This window comes from Amia ocellicauda, chromosome 5 (assembly GCF_036373705.1).
Source record: "Amia ocellicauda isolate fAmiCal2 chromosome 5, fAmiCal2.hap1, whole genome shotgun sequence".
Lineage (NCBI taxonomy): Eukaryota > Metazoa > Chordata > Actinopteri > Amiiformes > Amiidae > Amia > Amia ocellicauda.
Genome location: NC_089854.1, coordinates 18,966,759 through 18,987,399, shown reverse-complemented (window position 1 = coordinate 18,987,399; position 20,641 = coordinate 18,966,759). Strand labels below are relative to the sequence as shown.

At 37.6% G+C, this 20,641-nt stretch overlaps 1 protein-coding gene across 1 annotated transcript in view; it reads right to left on the bottom strand.

The window, feature by feature from the left end:
• strn4 (striatin, calmodulin binding protein 4) overlaps nucleotides 1–20,641 on the bottom strand; it is a 51,184-nt gene that overhangs the window by 13,144 nt on the left and 17,399 nt on the right. The window contains exons 2-9 of the mRNA XM_066704120.1: nucleotides 19,067–19,170; nucleotides 17,511–17,590; nucleotides 13,790–13,868; nucleotides 12,939–13,127; nucleotides 11,043–11,217; nucleotides 7,666–7,822; nucleotides 3,734–3,847; nucleotides 19–137 (exon numbers count right to left, since the gene is read on the bottom strand). Of these exons, the coding sequence (XP_066560217.1) occupies nucleotides 19–137; nucleotides 3,734–3,847; nucleotides 7,666–7,822; nucleotides 11,043–11,217; nucleotides 12,939–13,127; nucleotides 13,790–13,868; nucleotides 17,511–17,590; nucleotides 19,067–19,170 (1,017 nt within the window). The remainder of the gene's footprint in view (nucleotides 1–18; nucleotides 138–3,733; nucleotides 3,848–7,665; nucleotides 7,823–11,042; nucleotides 11,218–12,938; nucleotides 13,128–13,789; nucleotides 13,869–17,510; nucleotides 17,591–19,066; nucleotides 19,171–20,641) is intronic.

The following is a 20,641-nucleotide window of genomic DNA, read 5'->3' as shown; positions in this document are numbered from 1 at the left end:
ATCAGCTACATCACTCACATCAATGGTGAGGTCATTGTCGTTGGCAACAGTGAGGTCAGCCAGCTCCCCGAGGTTCATGTCTCCACCCCCCACCGTGTCCAGGATGAAGACATCCGAGGAGAATCCCAGTGCACCGCCTACAGGCAGAAACGGCAAGAGCAGGACCATGTCAATACTGTATCTTTATGACTGAAAACCTACTGTCCTAGACCTAGTCATTAATCACAGACCAAGCACAATATATTTACAACCATTTGCTTCTCCTAAAAAGAAACTAAGACAAATAAATTGTCAACTTGTAAAAACATAATTTAAGGCTCCTTCTGGGCAACCACTGCTTTCTAATATTGCAGTGGTAGGCATTTGCTAGTGCTGAGAATTCTTTATGAATATGAAACGTTTTTATTTCATGTGACAGCTTAAGTCTTTTAATGTTGACCAGACTGTGATCTCATTATTTTATCAAAGTGTGGTGCAGAGCATTCTCTCCTTCTGCCTTTTATGTATTGTAGGTAATATGTGCAGTAAGGACCAACATAGAGTAATTAAATATGCTAGTAAGACAATTGGCATTAGCCAACAATCTGTGCTAGAGTTGCAGACTAAATTGATGTGCAATAAAATTAAACAAATAGAAGAGGACCACAGTCACCCTCTTCATAAGAGTCTGTGTAGGTAAGTAGAGGAAGCTGCAGCAACATTTTTTTTTTTTTATTTTTTTTTATAAATGCTTGATTTATTATCTATTCTTCACAGTTTTAATTGAAAAGCAGGCGTGCGTTAACAATGCTGATTACAGCTCTAAAGGAGGTCGGTACAGCACAAATAGGTTTATTAACTAAGCAAGTTTAAATATAACCCATTCCCTTATCTATGCAGTCTACAATTAACCCTAGTCCCATCATCCCTACACTATCCCTTAACTATACATTCTCTATTTCCTTATACCTACACTGCATTGCCCAAAACAATATCCCTTCTCTGTACAGTTCACTCTTGTATTCATTTTATTTTTGAGACAGAAACAGTCAAATGGAGTTTCAGGTTAAGGCAGGAAAAGGATGCAGCTGACAAGAGGGGAAACAGAAAAACAGAAAAACAAAACCGCTGGCAGCCCCAAAGTATGATTGAGGCCAGGCTGTTTCACTACAGAAGAGGGAGATCTGAAACCTGATATCAATCTAGCCACTCCCTATTTTCCTTTATAAACATTAGACCTTGGATTTATAATCTCTCTGATTCTCTTTGACAAGATTTGGTAAAAACCCACCAATATTTGGACCTGCTTTGATTAAACTCAGGGTACTAGAGTGTTGGATATATAAAAATATATATAAAAAAATATATTCAACTTTTAATAGATGTTCTTAGAACGACATTGCTATGAAAGTCAATGATTTCAGCTAGCTACAAAAAAGCAAAAATTTAGTTTCCATTAGAATTCACCCCCAGGTATGTTTTTATCACAGCCTGCAGATTCTGCAATGCACGATCAGAAATGCCACTGCAAGGTGGATTCTAATTTGCATCCCTGTGCCAGTGTTTCCTGCACGACACGCCACTGCTAAATCTACACTGCCACTGCATTTTATATTTTGGCGGAGTAGCGAGCTTGCAGTCTGAATTTAACTGTGTTATCGTCAGCATTTCCTTTACAAACATGTGGGGTTAATAGGCAATCCGTGTTTGATGTGCAGTGCTCACGAGCCGCCCTGCCCTCCTACTACTAGGCTAGAGCACGAGCTAATACTATGGATGAACAAGAGTGACTAGTGCCGTTTTACTCCGCAGTATCATTCATTACCAGCAGAGGCAAAAAGTAAACGGACATGGTAGCTATCCACCTACTGTAGAATTTACTGTAGGACTGTTTTCCTTGTTGGAAAGTTAATGAACGGCGCAAGTAAGCTTGACAAAATTAATTAGTTGTTCAAGTGAAAGCATCACCCAATCTAACAGCTACTGGTACTGTATGATGGAGCGCTCTCCCGTGCTTTACCGTCTGCACTAGTTCTTGGAGAAGTAGGCAGTATGTTTCAGTGTACATGTAGTACTGTAGTAAGTACAAAATACTACAGTATACAACTGTGTACTATAGTATATCACAAGTGACTACAGTATGCTATTGTATACAAATTTAACATGGTATAAAAGTGTATTACAGTATTTGTTGTACTGTAGTAATAACTATAATACATCATAAGGTAATACAGTATACAACACTGTACCATAGTATTTGCTTGTAGAACTGCAGTACATTTCAAGGTACTATAGTACTAAATAGTGTCCTATTGTTATTAAAGTATACTATAGTATAAAAGTACTGTAGTATAGCACAAGGTACTGCAGTATACTGTAGTATAATAGTATAATATGGTATAATAGTGTACTATAATATTTGTTGTACTACTGTAGTACATCACAGGGGTTTACAGAATACTATAAAAAAGTTATAGGGAATTAATTAAGGTATGTAGGTTGTAGTAAATCATATGGAATAATATGAATCGGCACTAAAGCTCTGTATATATGAATTTAATGCAGTGTAATTATTGTTACAGTAGAAGTAGATTAAGTATTTGTATAATACAGTATTACATTAATTTAAAATAGTATAATTATTATTAGTATAAGTAGAATACGTTGTACATAATACAATATTATATTATTAGTAGGTGGGGTTGATAGAAGTATTAGTATCATACAGTATTATAAGTGAAAAGATGGTAAATACTATCTTAAAAGCATGTTTAAATCATGGTCAAATCATACAAAATACACTATATCATAACATTTCTGACATTTCCTAGCACACTTGTGATAAGAGTGAATAACATGGTATGATAATACAAATTATTGGTACTAAAGTCCTGTATATACAAATGTACTATAGTATAATTATTATCAGTAGTAGTAGTACTGATAAGTATTAGTGTAATACAGTATTATATGTGTAAATGAAATCGACCATTAATCAAACTATCCTAGCCAACTGATACAAAAAGCACAAGAAACCTGAACAGTATCAGAATGAATAAATGTGTGAAGTTTGGTAAGTGTTGGGTAAAAACTGTAGGAGGAGTAGCAATCAGGACGAACGGCAAAATAATGTTTTCACGTGCAGATCTAATAATGCTAATGCATACATCTTGTACAACTGAAGGGCCAAATTGCAAAATAATGCTCAGTTTTTCTTTTCCATTTTAATACTTGCTTTCCAGTGGTGATTAAGCACTAGTTAGTTCAATATTAATTCATGTATTTTGATTGTAATAAAAGCTATAAGTGACTTTTAACTTTGGGCTTTGGATAGTGAGAATGAGTTATTTTTCCAGTTATTATTGGTTTTTATTACTCATATCAATAGCACATTTATTATAATAAAACATGTCTTACTATCCATTTGTTGCCTAGATTTCTCTATCAACATTTAGACCAAGTGGATAAGATAGAATATAAATTCATCATTGCACACAAACTACAGATTCTACTCTTGATTTGTTGTCACACTAAAGAAAAAATAAAGCTAAACTAACTTCCCTATGCATGAAAAAGTCACCAGAGGTGACCTTCTGACAGCTGTTCAAAAAAAATCTCACGGGGGGGGGGCATGCCCCCAGACCCCCCAAAAGCAATCAGTGCCAAATGCTGCATACACACAATCCTGTAGGAATCACTGCCTTATGCAATGTATTGTATTTTATTTTCAGCTCACTTGTATTAGACTGCTTACCTTCGCTGGCCCTGGACTGGCCTGGCACTGAGGGGGGGAGGGCCGATTTGGGGGGGAGCCCGTCCACATCACGGTAGTCTGACATGATTCCTTGCAGCTTGTTTCTTCGGTTCTCTGCAACAAAAACACAAAAACACAAAACACGTCTAAATATTACCCATATCTACTATTCTGTCAATGGCTGTAGGCTACACGTATGAGATTAAGTAATTAATGCTTTAATTATTTTTATACGTACACCCTTGTTTAATATGCACAGTAATATCTCATGTCCTAAGTTTGAAAACAGTTATGCCATGGTGACAGTGGGTTATCCCACCCAGCTCTGGTCCTGGAGAGGCAAGATCCAGCTGTTCAATCTAAATCAGACTAGCATTGTATATAAAACCTGGACTAAAATCAATTAAATCTAGGCCTTGAGCAATGAAAGGCAGCTGTGCCTTTCTTACAAATTATCTCTAAATTATAGAATTTACCAAAGCATTAAAAGGGTTGATATAAACTCATCAATATACAGTATTCATCCTAATAGATGTACAATGCGCAAAGGCAAGACCCTTTGCATGCACGTCTATACGTACAGAATACCAAATAACGTCATGATTTTGGCACATTTATGAATATTTTGTTGTTTGTCAATTTATGACAATATTCAGCCATTCTCGGAAACCAATCACAAAAAGTACAAGCACATTCATCCTTGTTATACCGGAAAATCTATCTATGGCAACCTTGCTATTTTATGTTAAATATGTTAGTGTTAGTCAGAGTGCCTTTTTTTTCTAGTCTGTTTAACGTGCTGATATATGTAGTATGATATATGTATGTGTAGATGCAGTGGGTGACATAGTCGGTGATTAAGCATTCCTGTTTATTTCATGTTCTTACTTTAAATACAAGTTTAAGTAAAACTTAATTTATTCATTACTTGAATCTGTTCACATTACCATGAGCAACACTTAGTGTTGTCACAATACCAGAATTATGGCTTCAATACCAATACCAGGTTTAGCATCACAATACTCAATACCACAACAAAAACAAAAAAAGCAACGTATCAGCCAAAGGCACAGAATAACTACTGGGCTTTTTTTTCACAAACACTGAACAATATGCTGATAACTGGGTGGATAAACCTAAATAACTAACTATAAAACAAAAAAACTAATAAATAACAATATAATATTTCTCTCACAAGCAGGTAATTTGTTACAGAACAGCATCATCTTTTTTCAAGGAATTACACATTATAATAATTGAATATGAAATACAACCGTCAACATGTCTACATAGCGATGAAAAATAAATACTTTTTAAATGCCATGCTTCCCACACACTGAAGCATTGTAAATACTTTGTACTGGACCAACTGATTTGTTTTTTTGTTGGGTTTAAACAGATACCTAATTTCAGAAGCACAGTTTATATTATGTGTGTGTGTGTGTGTGTGTGTGTGTGTGTGTTTGTTTGGGTTTTTCGTGCCTGTGTTTTGCTTTGTGCAAGTGCTGAATTACACTCCGACCCTGCGAAGGTATCCGTGCATCACCACCAATGGGATCAGAAAACGAACTAGAGATCTCTTTCTAGTAATGTTAATGTCATCCAAAAATGTTTGTCTATTTTTTACAGTGATCATTTAAATACACACACAGGTATTATCTTCTAATCTACACTTATGCTTGTATATACATTTTAAACTGAATGTCTGCAATATTAATAATACACAGAGGAAAAATAAATACATAATTGATTTAGAGAAATTACTAGACTCACTTGATTCTTCAATCTTTATGACGTCAGACACATCTGACATAAGTAGCAAACATAATTCTAATATCGAACCATTTTGTTTTTAATTATCACATTTTTGGTATACCATTTAATACTAGCAACAATAACCAGGATCCTCAAATTATTTAATAGGATTTTATCATTCTCCAACAACTGACATCATGGAGGGCTATTTTAAACAATTTATAAAGTAAAGAAATAAACAAACCAGTAATGTCACATGTATGCAAGCCATCTAGGTCACACGGTAGTGAAAGCCACTGAGCAATTGTGATTTTAGCTGGTGGGGCTTGGCCTCGTCATTCGCATTGAAGCAATAACAGTGTACTGTACAGAAACACAGCAAATATTGCCAGTCGCGCATACGCTTTATAAGTTCAGAAGGAACACTTCAGCTGCGGCCCCTTGCCTTATTGTGCAAGAACTTGTCATTTCCTGCTTGCCAGTGAGTTACTGCTATGTTGAGTACTTTACAAAATTGATCAGCCTGAAGATGAAAAGTGTTCTTTTTAGAAAAACTGTTTTTCGTTGTAGTCATTTGAAGAAAATATTGAAATCAAACATTTAGGTCCCCATCAAGCGACAGATCTTGTGATCACCCGAAAGGGAAAAGGAAAAAATAGGGCTTCTAATATGGAATGGTTTCAAAAGAAAAAGAGGCTTTACCACATGCGTTATTGGAAATTCGCTTTGTTTTCCTTTTTGGGGAAGAGACCGTGTGGACAAACTCTGGTGACTTCAAAGACTTGTCAGAGAAACCATGAATACATGAAAGTATTTAAAGGGACACTCAAAACAATCCAGAATGAGCAGTTAGATTGCATGTGTCAAGTGTACAGGAGGACATTAATAAGGAGCTCTCAGAGTGCATTGTTGTGCAGACAGATAGACAGCAGATGTGCATTAAAAATACAGCTATCAGTGAGTGTTATTTTGAATTATTATACAGATACAGTATTAGCTATAGAAAATTTGGGGGAGCATGTGTTTGTATTAAAATCGTGGACATATTTGTTTTGACATTTATTTGTATCATACAATATATTTGTATAGATATTTTTATGTTGGGTGTGGGTTGATGGGTTGTGATATAATTTTTGATTATAGCATTGCAGGTTTATTCATTAGAATTTACCTTAAATCTACAATAATGTATTATTTGTATATATACACAAGGCACCTTGGCACATAATGTACTATTGATTGCATTTAGATGTTTTATGATAATGTAACAATTTGTATTTCTATTACAAAAAACAACATTCTGGCAAATCACAATGTAGTTATTTATCGTTTTAATATGCTGCTTTCTCACGTTTATTGGTGCTCAAAAATTGCAATAACTCGAAAACTGAATTGCATCTTTGACCGTACCGTGACATAATTCACGGCTTTTTACACTTTTTACGACTGGGGTGAAAATATACATAATGTTACACATGTTTAGAGGTGTTTTCGTGCCCCACCAGTTCATAAATCCACCGGCCAACAATAAACATGTACCTGTCATTTGGGAGGCTCTCAAAACATGTTCTACTTGAAAAGACTGAAAATATCTTAATTTATCCTGTGTCCTCTTTCCTGTAATGTTTTTCAACTTTGAGGCTTCCAGGTGTTTGTAGTACAGAAACGTATGGTTTCAGACTGGTAAACATGGAAATCATATGAAGGCAAATTTAGACAATTTTTGCTTAAATCTATTGGTAAACAGCCATGGTGAGATTTCAAGGTCTAGTGTCTTCTTGTGATTTGATCCCTCTTGTGATCAAATATTTAATGCACTCATCCTTCCTTTGCCCTGGAAGCCTAATAATCCTAAAAACATGCTGGCCCTGGAAGCTGAATAACAACAACAATAACAACATGTAACATCCTGTGACACTTTTAGTTTTAATTAGAGATATCATTTCACATATACAGTAAGAGACACCCTACATATGATAGTCAAAAACTCTATGCAATGAAATGTTAAGTTAGAACGAAAAACACCAACAGAAGACACAATGGACAGCAAGACTGGGAAACAGTGAGCTATAGGACAGTTGAAAGTAGTAGTAGTACATCTCAGTTTGGAGTTGAGGCAGAGAGCTGCGTAGAGAGTGGAGAGTCTAGGTTAGGGGTAAGAGTTGAAGCCGCTTTACCCAGTTCTCGACCGTCTCCAGAGATCCTTGCCTCACCAGCTCCCTCGGCCTCCTCCCCGGAGCCCAGGAAGTCAAACTCGTTCAGGGCGTCCTCAGAGTCATCCTCGTCCTCCTCATCCTCCGGATCAAGGTCAGCGCCCATTGGCTCTGCTCCCAACTGTGCCGACAGAGAGACTATTACTGATGCCACATTGCCTCTTATATCCAAACTTACCAGAATCTTGCACTTGAGTTAATTTTAGTTGAGTTTAATTAGAACATATAAAATATTGTAGATGGCATTTGTATTGTCACTGTTGAATTTTGATTAAAGGTGCTAAATTTTACAATGGTATATTGTGGTACTCCCATGGTCCAGTTTTGTAAAGCACAGTAAAGGCATGTTAAACCTAAAGGAAACCACTGTCAAACTATGTTTAAAACTATGCTTTTAACTATGTTCAGAAATGCTACCAGGGCTCAGCTGCATAAAGTCAGTTGCAGAACATACAAACATATATATATATATATATACACACTCACCTAAAGGATTATTAGGAACACCATACTAATACTGTGTTTGACCCCCTTTCGCCTTCAGAACTGCCCTTAATTCTACGTGGCATTGATTCAACAAGGTGCTGAAAGCATTCTTTAGAAATGTTGGCCCATATTGATAGGATAGCATCTTGCAGTTGATGGAGATTTGTGGGATGCACATCCAGGGCACGAAGCTCCCGTTCCACCACATCCCAAAGATGCTCTATTGGGTTGAGATCTGGGGACTGTGGGGGCCAGTTTAGTACAGTGAACTCATTGTCATGTTCAAGAAACCAATTTGAAATGATTCGACCTTTGTGACATGGTGCATTATCCTGCTGGAAGTAGCCATCAGAGGATGGGTACATGGTGGTCATAAAGGGATGGACATGGTCAGAAACAATGCTCAGGTAGGCCGTGGCATTTAAACGATGCCCAATTGGCACTAAGGGGCCTAAAGTGTGCCAAGAAAACATCCCCCACACCATTACACCACCACCACCAGCCTGCACAGTGGTAACAAGGCATGATGGATCCATGTTCTCATTCTGTTTACGCCAAATTCTGACTCTACCATCTGAATGTCTCAACAGAAATCGAGACTCATCAGACCAGGCAACATTTTTCCAGTCTTCAACTGTCCAATTTTGGTGAGCTTGTGCAAATTGTAGCCTCTTTTTCCTATTTGTAGTGGAGATGAGTGGTACCCGGTGGGGTCTTCTGCTGTTGTAGCCCATCCGCCTCAAGGTTGTACGTGTTGTGGCTTCACAAATGCTTTGCTGCATACCTCGGTTGTAACGAGTGGTTATTTCAGTCAAAGTTGCTCTTCTATCAGCTTGAATCAGTCGGCCCATTCTCCTCTGACCTCTAGCATCAACAAGGCATTTTCGCCCACAGGACTGCCGCATACTGGATGTTTTTCCCTTTTCACACCATTCTTTGTAAACCCTAGAAATGGTTGTGCGTGAAAATCCCAGTAACTGAGCAGATTGTGAAATACTCAGACCGGCCCGTCTGGCACCAACAACCATGCCACGCTCAAAATTGCTTAAATCACCTTTCTTTCCCATTCAGACATTCAGTTTGGAGTTCAGGAGATTGTCTTGACCAGGACCACACCCCTAAATGCATTGAAGCAACTGCCATGTGATTGGTTGGTTAGATAATTGCATTAATGAGAAATTGAACAGGTGTTCCTAATAATCCTTTAGGTGAGTGTGTATATATATATATATATATACATACAGTGAGGGGAAAAAAGTATTTGATCCCCTGCTGATTTTGTACGTTTGCCCAGTGACAAAGAAATAATCAGTCTATAATTTCAATGGTAGGTGTATTTTAACAGTGAGAGACAGAATAATAACAAAAGAATCCAGAAAAACACATTTCAAAAAAGTTATAAATTGATTTGCATGTTAATGAGGGAAATACGTATTTGATCCCCTATCAATCAACAAGATTTCTGGCTCCCAGGTGTCTTTTACACAGGTAACGAGCTGAGATTAGGAGCACTCTCTTAAAGGGTGTGCTCCTAGTCTCAGCTCGTTACCTGTATAAAAGACACCTGTCCACAGAAGCAATCAATCAATCAGATTCCAAACTCTCCACCATGGCCAAGACCAAAGAGCTGTCCAAGGTTGTCAGGGACAAGATTGTAGACCTACACAAGGCTGGAATGGGCTACAAGACCATCGCCAAGCAGCTTGGTGAGAAGGTGACAACAGTTGGTGCGATTATTCGCAAATGGAAGAAACACAAAATAACTGTCAGTCTCCCTCGGTCTGGAGCTCCATGCAAGATCTCACCTCGTGGAGTTTCAATAATCATGAGAACGGTGAGGAATCAGCCCAGAACTACGCGGGAGGATCTTGTTAATGATCTCAAGGCAGCTGGGACCATAGTCACCAAGAAAACAATTGGTAACACACTACGCCGTGAAGGACTGAAATCCTGCAGTGCCCGCAAGGTCCCCCTGCTCAAGAAAGCACATGTACAGGCCCGTCTGAAGTTTACCAACATCTGAATGATTCAGAGGAGAACTGGGTGAAAGTGTTGTGGTCAGATGAGACCAAAATCGAGGTCTTTGGCATCAACTCAACTCGCTGTGTTTGGAGGAGGAGGAATGACCCCAAGAACACCATCCCCACCGTCAAACATGGAGGTGGAAACATTATGCTTTGGGGGTGTTTTTCTGCTAAGGGGACAGGACAACTGCACCGCATCAAAGGGACGATGGACGGGGCCATGTACCGTCAAATCTTGGGTGAGAACCTCCTTCCTTCAGCCAGGGCATTGAAAATGGGTCGTGGATGGGTATTCCAGCATGACAATGACCCAAAACACACAGCCAAGGCAACAAAAGAGTGGCTCAAGAAGAAGCACATTAAGGTCCTGGAGTGGCCTAGCCAGTCTCCAGACCTTAATCCCATAGAAAATCTGTGGAGGGAGCTGAAGGTTCGAGTTGCCAAACGTCAGCCTCGAAACCTTCATGACTTGGAGAGGATCTGCAAAGAGGAGTGGGACAAAATCCCTCCTGAGATGTGTGCAAACCTGATGGCCAACTACAAGAAACGTCTGACCTCTGTGATTGCCAACAAGGGTTTTGCCACCAAGTACTAAGTCGAAGGGGTCAAATACTTATTTCCCTCATTAACATGCAAATCAATGTATAACTTTTTTGAAATGCATTTTTCTGGATTTTTTTGTTGTTATTCTGTCTCTCACTGCTAAAATACACCTACCATTAAAATAATAGACTGATCATTTCTTTGTCAGTGGGCAAACATACAAAATCAACAGGGGATCAAATACTTTTTTCCCCCCACTGTATATATAACTAATTAAAATTAATGTACCTTGACGCGGGGTTTCTTGTGTTTGCGTGGCCCGTCCACCAGGTCAGTGGTCATGCCCTGGAAGTCATCCTCTTCATCGCTGTCCTCCTCCTCCTCTTCACACCCATGGAGGAAGGGCAGCTTCTCCAGAACAGAGCCTCCTAGCCTCTCCTTCGAACTCTCCTTTCCAGCATTCCTGATTGGACACAGAAACATGAGCTATGCCCACCTTCCCTCCTCCAATGTGAATCACTGCCAACATATAAAATAGATCCATCTCTCACTGATACCAATTACAGTGTCTCACGGAATGCATTGTTCGTATTAAAACTCAGAACTCATATTTATAGATTACACCCTAAGTAGTTCCTCCAGAAATCCACCATTCCGAGATCGCGGAATTTGACGCAGAATTTGCCTTCTTCCGCAGAACTTCTCCCCGCAGAATAAGCAACTTTTTGAATGATAGACAAGGAAAAATGTAAAAAACTAAAACGTGGTACCATATATAACCACTACTTGTCAATAACGTTACATTAAGTAGTGCCTATTAGGCATTTCATTCTCTTGTATCCATCTTTTTTCAAATGATCTAGAGCATGTATGTTTGTATTGTTTGATCTGCTATTACAGTGATAGGAGAGATACAACTAAATCACTTAACTTTGCTCACACAATCAGTTACCCATAGAGGCAGGTTTAAATTGGATAGATTTTTTTAGACCAAATAGTGTTATATCAAAAAGTGAAGATGGAAATGTAATCAGTATAACAGAGGGCGTGGGAGTACACAGATCTTCAGGAGGATGACAAAGTTATTGTATGGTCTGTATCAAAGTCGACAAAAGGAAATCAACAACTGAAGATCATCTCAAAACAAATCAGCACTAAAGTGAAAGGCCTATAGCACTGTTCCTCCCAGCCTGAACTCATTGGATACATAAAACAGTGGCTTCGAATGGCCTCCTCTCGTTTGTAAACTTTCTTATGTTCCGAAGAGAGAGAAAGGTAGATTGCTTACGTGCACGCACACAGCTACCTAACGTTAAGTATGTTAACAAAATGTAAACCAATTGCTTCCTAGCCTAAGCTAAACCATTATTGGTGCATTGTGTTTTACAGTTGATGCTATGTATTTTGGATTCCAAGCATCACTGTGCACATGTAAATCTAATGAAAATTATATTAAAGTTATGCCGGCATTTACAAACAATGTTCACAATACATATCGGAGAAAGATTAAAACTATAGCTTTTTTTTTTTGGTTTGTTGTATTATGTAACAGTCTATTTTATAACATACATTTAATCTGATTAAAAAATTATCATATTTAAAGTTTTTCATTTACAGTAATGCCATCTAAAATTAATGTATATTTATGCATATAGTTAATGTAATTGTATGAATTTTAATATCAGATCAGATTTCATTTTCATATTGATTTGTCATGACATATGTTAGCATTGTCATTCAAATTGGCATTCATAGTGTTGCATGTTCATTTTGAAACATGGAAATTGTATACAAGTTTAAGTAGCTATCACTGTCTCTGATTATGCCTTTTAACTGTTCATTTCATTACATGAAACATTTTTCCTGATCACTGCCACAGAATTCTGCAGAAAATACCCTTTAAATCGTAGAATTTAATTATTGTTTTTCCCAGATTTCTGTGGGGACTACCAAAATAGTCAAATTGTAAACACTGGGGCATATGTTAGTTATTGATCAGGTAAGCAAGTCCAGTCATTTATTCAATGAAGGGAACTCTGGTCATTCAGGGGCAGGAAGGTATTCAAGGGCTTGTTAGGAATTATCTTGAAATAACTGAAAATCCAGAACACTACCTGCTTAACTGACCAGAATCCCTAAGCTAAATACCCCTCCCACCATTTCCCCCATACTACTGCCACTCACCTCTTGATCTGCTCCTCTATCTGTTTGACCAGCAGAGACTCCCCTCCACCGCGATCTTCCCGGTCTTGTGGTGGGGGCCCAGGGGTGGGAGAGCCGTTGACCTCGGGGCTGCTCCGGCCCAGTAGGGAGCGGACCCGTTTAGAGCGCATGTCCAGGATTGTGTCCGAATAGCCCACCTCCTCCAGGTACCTGCAACCAGCAGCACAACTATTCACTCAGAGTAACAGTAGAACTCAAAATTATACCATTCCCTAGTTCAATATGGGGAAAATTACTATTCATAACTAGGCAGCAACATAAAAGCAGTGAGTACTATTAATTAGTATTTTTAAAAATATCCAATTACATTACCTCCACCAATTAGGAATCACTAAGTCAAGGCTGAGAAATATATATTATGTCCACCTACAGTTGTAATTTTTGATGTATTGATTTGTAAACTGCTATTGCTTTTCCTCTTTTCTCAGAGAGAAAAGGGCTGCCACAACACATCACAGAAAGCCTCATCGATCAAACATTGTTCTTACACCAAAATATTAACACTGGCATCTTAAAAATAATGGACTATTTGGAGCTGGAGTGTAAAGGGTTAATGAAAGGAAACAAGGCTTATATCATATCAGGGACCAAGTGGGACAAGGCAGCGTCAGTGTACATAAACCTGCATTTTAAAATACTAGATTTCTTTACAGATCTCCCTTGGAAAGTCTGTGTGAGTGCTAATATGCAAGTACTATTTAGATGGCATTTAGAGCTGGATTGATGCCTATCAGTACAGTAATGACATAAAAGAACAAACAGTCTTTGGGGAGGGGTCACTGTTTGTCTTCTGGGTCCCTGTTAGACCTTACTTGCGTAGCAGCTGACGCCCCTCCTTCCAAGACATCTGATTGGACGGCTCCGATTCAGACTCTGCTGGCCCATTGGACACTGTGGAACAAAGCACGAGTCTATTATTAGCCAAATTTAACTTATTTAAAAGCAATAAAAGCAGCACCATCAATCAGAAATATCTTCCATTTTAAAGCAACGTGTACATTTTTGCCAATATTGGCTGATACCAATGGCTGGCCGATCTATTGGAGGATCCCTACAAACAATAGTTACAACCATTGTGAAATATACGTATTACTAGGGGTAGTAAGTCAACAGATAATGCATATTTATTATGTGATAGCTAGCTTACAAATAAATTAAGAATTTTATCAGAAAACCTGGATCAGTATTTAATGGAAGCGAGAACAGATTCACTCTGGGTTGTTGTTTTTTCTGTACTAGAACGGAAACATTAGTCTGTTTATGTAACCAGACCGCAATGTGAAAAGATAATTGTTTCTGCAGAGACATTATACCTTGAGGAACACAGGATTTTCACTCAACAAAATGCACTGTAGAGTGTTAAGGTTTAATGAAGAGGTTTTATATCTGCTATATCAATGTTGCCTTTAAGCTATATGATTGGATTCAGTGGTCTGAAAACCATTAAATGAGAGTGCATCAAACATTTAATAAAGTAAGAATTAATAAATACATACTGAGGAATGACACAAGAGGCCGCCATAGCACAGATACTACGATAAACAAAGGATGACTGACTAACTAAAAACTGACTAATTTCAATGCGAAAGGAAGCCATGTTTTACTCAACCAGCTCATACATTTCTGATTGCAGGATATTTGACACACATTTGTATCTGGAAGAAACTCCACACAATATTCTATTCAGGATTTGATGCGCACTGAAATGAGATATAAACAAATACCTACCATATGGAGAAGAAAAACAAAACAGCAACAAAAATAAAGAGCCGTATAACTACGTTGAATTTTGGATTAAAGCGGAATAATCTTCTCAATTTAACAGGAAAGTATTTATTTTCAGTTACCAATTGATATGTTACCAATAAGAAATGAAGGAATAATGTGCATTTAAAAAAAATATATAGCCTATGTGGAAAAGTTTAGATAAAATTTGTACCACAATATACACACAAGAGGACCATTTTTCCATTATAAGGGCCAAAAGCATGTGGGACCACTCAAATGAAAGCATACAAAGTACTAAATCAGTTTCTGCATTGTTGATTAGACACACTATATTGCAACACTACCACCCTTTCTTCCACAAGATAAATAGTATAATCATGAATTATTACATTTTAAGTACCATTCATGCCCTGCTCCTCCGCGCATGTAAAAATCGGATGCATCATCGGATCCAGTGTGAATGAAAATATAAATATTGTGCTACTATGCATCTCTACATCAAATAGCTTCAACAGCAGTCCAATATTCTCAGTTCAGAAAAAAAACATTCTACCGCAATAGTCCAGTACTGGACTGGCATTGAAACTGTTTGATGTAGAGAAGCCTGTAAACAATTAATTTAATGTTTTTTATTTATTTTACAAATGTTTAGCACCTTTCAAACTGAAGAGTATAACAACTTTGTGTTTTGAGAACACTTGCAAAAACACCTGTTGCTCTATGCACTATATATAATGGAATAAAACCCTTTATCTTTGGCACATATATTTTCTATTGGTTTTATAACTTCCATCTCATGTTGTTTTAAGAGAGAATTGTCCAAGATAAGGAAAAACTAAAACCTTTAGTTTTTATTTTATTTTTATAAAACACTTGTATTTAAATGCTGGATTTTTTGTATTCAATTAAATTGATTAATCGAAGTAGTAAATCGACAGATTAATAAGCCCCATTCACACTGAAATGCAGGAAAATTGCTGGCAAATTGCCGGCAACGTTTGCCTGCTTTTTACCCGTTGCCCCTATTCACACTGGGTTTGAATGCCAGAAAATTGCCGGCAAGGACCCATTCACACAGAAAACAGATATTGCCTGCAAGAGCGCTGTGGCCATGGGGACGAGACACTACAGAAGCCTGTGGATCCGGAGAGAAGACCAACACTCTGGACGTGTTTGTACAAGTGCAATCATTTCCCCGTTTAAAGATATGGTAGTAGCAGTAAAATACTCAGAGATGAATATTTAGGAGACGTCACACTACTGTGTTATTGTATATTTGTATATAGGCAAAACAATCACCATTCGGCAGCGCAACGCTGATTATAATATTCACAAATATAGTAGCCTATTGTTGTGTTCTGTATAACTGCATACAGTGTGTTTAAATAGACACTTGGATGCAGTCACTATTTAGACTGTTGTCATACGATTATGAAAATGAATTGCTTTGCTGGTCAGGCACATTCTGCACAACGTGAATGCACCCATGTATTATTTGGTTGTATGAGAAGTAGTCAAATGTTTTAGACTACATGTAGTATTGTCGTCTTTATTATTATTTATTTATTGGCAGACACCCTTATCAAGGGCAACTTACAAATAAGAGCAATACAAATTTACACATGTATAGGAAATATACCCTAAACAATACAATGTAGTCATATGTATTTGTTATTGTACGCATTATGCTGCCATTTCTTATATGCACTAATCATGTAAAATATAAATATCCGGTGTTTTATTAATACAAAAGGAACCAAGCTCACTTGATTATTGCAATATGATCTGAGTCTTGAGAAAACAGTGAATCACGAAAACGACCCAGAGTTACGAACTGAGAGAGAGTGAACAGCAGCACACTGACTGATGCATAGTTTCAAAGCAAATGAACCCAACCGATTTCGTTTGAAACAAACCCAGTGTGAGGGGGATAACACGTTTGCCTGTATAGAGATAATATATTTTGTATGATTTATTGGTACATACATTCTGACATGTGTGACAATTGTTAGCATTACATATGCCAACCTGTTGGTTCATCAATAACACTCAGAATTGCTGCGACTATATTATTTTCAACATCCACCACTTCTAACAACCCGGTGCGTTTCTCGTTACGGTCACAAGTTCTTGTTCAAAGGTGGCTTAACCCTGTCATGCTGTGGTCGCAAAAATGCGCCCCTATTCTGATTGGTTACGGCAGTTAGCCGACGCACTGCATCGACACGCAAGGACTTGAAGCTGAATTTGGCGGCTATTATATTCCAGTTACATTCACACAGACACGTTGACGGCAAATTGCCGGCAATTTGACTAGGACCCTTGCCGGCAATTGTTTCAGTGTGAATGGGGTTATAGATTATCAAAATAGTCATTTGTTGCAGCCCTAGCATAAAGCTCTGTCTTCTGCACTGCTTGATTTAACCTTTTTTTATTCCTAATAGTAAGCATTTAAAGTTAACAAAATACAGTTCAGATTTAAGAACCTCTGAAGCTTGGTTAAATCAAATTAGGCTATTAAGGCTTGTTGTCCTCCCCCTGGTGTTAAACATGCATCTACATATTAGAGGAATCCTTCAGCTACAAGCTCCAATCTGATTCACACTATTAGATGAATACCACAAGGTTTCATTATTGTAGGGTGGGTATGAAATAACGATTTATCATAGTTAAAAGACCGAGTTAGAGAATTGTCACTACAGTACTGTTATTGGGGGATATTTTATAATTTAGTCAGTATCTGCTGTGATGATTAGTTAATTAACAGTATAGTGTCTTTGATTAATTTCATAGTACTGATCGTACCTTGCTCAGACTCTCCAGTCTCCGACTTCTTCTCTCCTGGGTTCTGTTCATTGCTGGCTTTGAGTTTCTGATGCTTCGACCTGAGGGAAGACAGACAGGACTCAATTGAATAATAATAATGATTATCAATATGTAATACTTAATCACTGAGCTGATGCTATGCCAAAGTATATCATAGAGACAAGAGGGTAAACTATAGCATCAGGAACCTAAAATGTGAATCCAAGAATCCCAATCATCAGCATATTCATTTTAATTATCTTCATAGGACATATTTAACTTAACAAACAATTTCTAATTAAAATTATCAATTCCCCCTTATGCACATGTTATGGAAGTGTCATGAGGTGGCTACATTTTTAAAACAGGTTTCTGCCACTGTATCTACTATTCATGATAGACAAATCCCTTTCAGTCCCAGGGTATTAATACTAGATGACAACTCCTCTCTTGAAATGTTGTTACAAAAGAAATTGATTTGGCTGGCAGATCTCATGGTGGCCAAACAAATGTTGGCGCTCTGTTGGCAGTCCCCACATTCCCTTCCCTGGTCTCATTGGACATGTGCCTTTTTGGATATTATTAACTTAGAGCTTCCTACTGCACGGTTCCATGGTGTCAGGGAGGGGACTTTGCAGGCAAGGTCAATGGCGAATGATGCGGTCAAAACATTGATATGACTATTACATTGATCTGATATACTCTGTTGTGAACCTCTGATGGAAATGTTTTTTTTTTCTTCTCTTCACTGCTGGGGGGGGGGGGTCCTTTCAGGGTTGGGGGGAAGGTTCACTACAGAGGGAGGTGGTAGGTAGAATGTGGGGGGAGAGGTGAACATGTAAAAAGGGGGTAGATTTTGTTGTGTTTTATTGTTTTCATTATATTGTATTCTTCTGTTATCTCCTCCAATAAAAATATTTAAATCACAAAAAAGTGTATTGAAAAACAATAGTGAAACATGTACAGCAACCTAAATAAAGGGCTGCAATGCTTTCTGCCTTTTGTTCCAAACCCAGTAACACCATTGGTCTGATGATGCAAATTAAAGCCCCTTTCACACAAGCAGACCAGACCCACTTTTTAGCACCCCAGTTTCTGATTTTCATTGGTGTGAAAGCACATACATGGGTAGAAAGTGGCTGGACCTGCATCAAGAGCAACCTGCCTCTAGAGGTGGGTCAGGTAGCAATGTCACAGGCAAAGTGAGATAACAGGCACTGTACTTCCTTCAATGACCATAGATCAAAACCGCTTATTGACATTGTAGTGTGAAAGCGCATACCTAACCAGATTGACACCTTGTGGGTTGACCCAGATAAAAGTTGCTAGTGTGAAAGGGGCTTATGTTACAACTAGTGTACCTTATATCAAACATATATTCAAAGCCATCAGCTGTAACAGATCTGCAAACAATGTTACATATATCGAAATCAATACAATTAAGTGAAGAATATGTGAGCCCTAATGCAGAAGGGAAGTATAGATAAAATGCCAAATGACTGCTCAGAGGGTGCTCTGGTGAAGTTTCCTGAGGACTGCCTGTGACTGCATCTCACCGCTCCTGTTTGAGGGCGTATTCCAGCATCTTAATGCGGCGAACCAGGTCTTGCTTCATATTCTCCTGGCCCTTCCTCTCGCTCTGCAGGAACGCCACCTGCGCCTGGGGAGATACACCCACTGCTGTTACTGCACTGTCCATGTACACACACACACAGTACAACAGCAATGTACTTGTTAAACAGACACACACACAATCACACACAGAAAGTACATGTTATACTGTACATGTTATACACACACACACACACACACACACATTATATATGTTTGAATACTAAACCACACTTCAAATGTCCATCATAGCTAAATTAATTAATTATCTAAATTAAAACCATTGATTTGTATAATGCACATACTTCAATAAAAGTTGGATATAAAGTTTAAAACAGTAATAAAAAGCCCCTCAATTATCACTGTCGTGTCAGCATACATTGTAAATGTAAACTATGCAGTACATGCTTACTATAGTGTGCACGATGCAAGTAACATGCTATGGTATGATAAGTATGAAACAAAATACACGCTTACACTGATGATTAAGTTTTCTTCTGAAAAGGACCCATAACCCCCACCTGCCAGCATGCATGTGGCCCACTGCATGTTATTCTGCGAGTTATTTTTTCTTTATCAGTCATCTTTAACGCAAATGTTTATGCAATATAAATGGAAAATTAATACAAAACTAAATGTTTATTTTTTGGTAAATGCACAGAACACCCAATCAAATCTGAACGTAAGCTGTGTACAACACGGAGGAAGAACAATCTCTGGAATCATTTGACCTGCATAAATGTAAATGATTATACATTATTTATTAGGCATATTTTTATTGTTATTATTACTTAATAATAATTATATATATTTTTATTATGATAATGATAGTTTGTTGCAGTTCATTTAGTTTTTATGAGTATGAGTAAGGTGCTCTTTTACTGGAAGGTTAATGTGTGTCATACAAGTAAAATCAAATACCTGTACATAAACCGTGTGCATGTAAAAATAAATACAAATATGATTATGGTTCGATATAACTTATTTTACACTACAAGGGGGTTTTATTTTGTTTAAATGTGTTACCTGTAAAAAAAGTAGGATTTACAATCAAATCTATACACTAGTAGGTAATGTGATGCCATCAGTAAATTATGGAAATTAACAACAACGAAGCTTCAAACCTTTGAAGGTAACAATTGACCTTTTGAGACATCCGTAAAAATGAGTATAAAATATTCATAATTTCCACCGATATATTAAGCTCTGGTGTAGATTCTATTCCCCTTTCACACTTTCACATATTCTGGGGCTCAATATTTAATGCATTCGAAATATTACTGCCCAACTCCCTATGATAATCTAATGAATTTGGTTAAACTTGGCTACACCATGGAATCAATTTATATCCATTCTTATATCTGCTCACAGAATTTAAAAGCAACCCTTTGACTTCAGTGAGTCATAACCTGCTTGAAAATCAATAGGGGTAAAAAATGAAATGATAATGTGTTTTAACAAGGTACTGATTTGTATGTACGATACACCTGAGGGACAACACAATAAATACACAATCACAC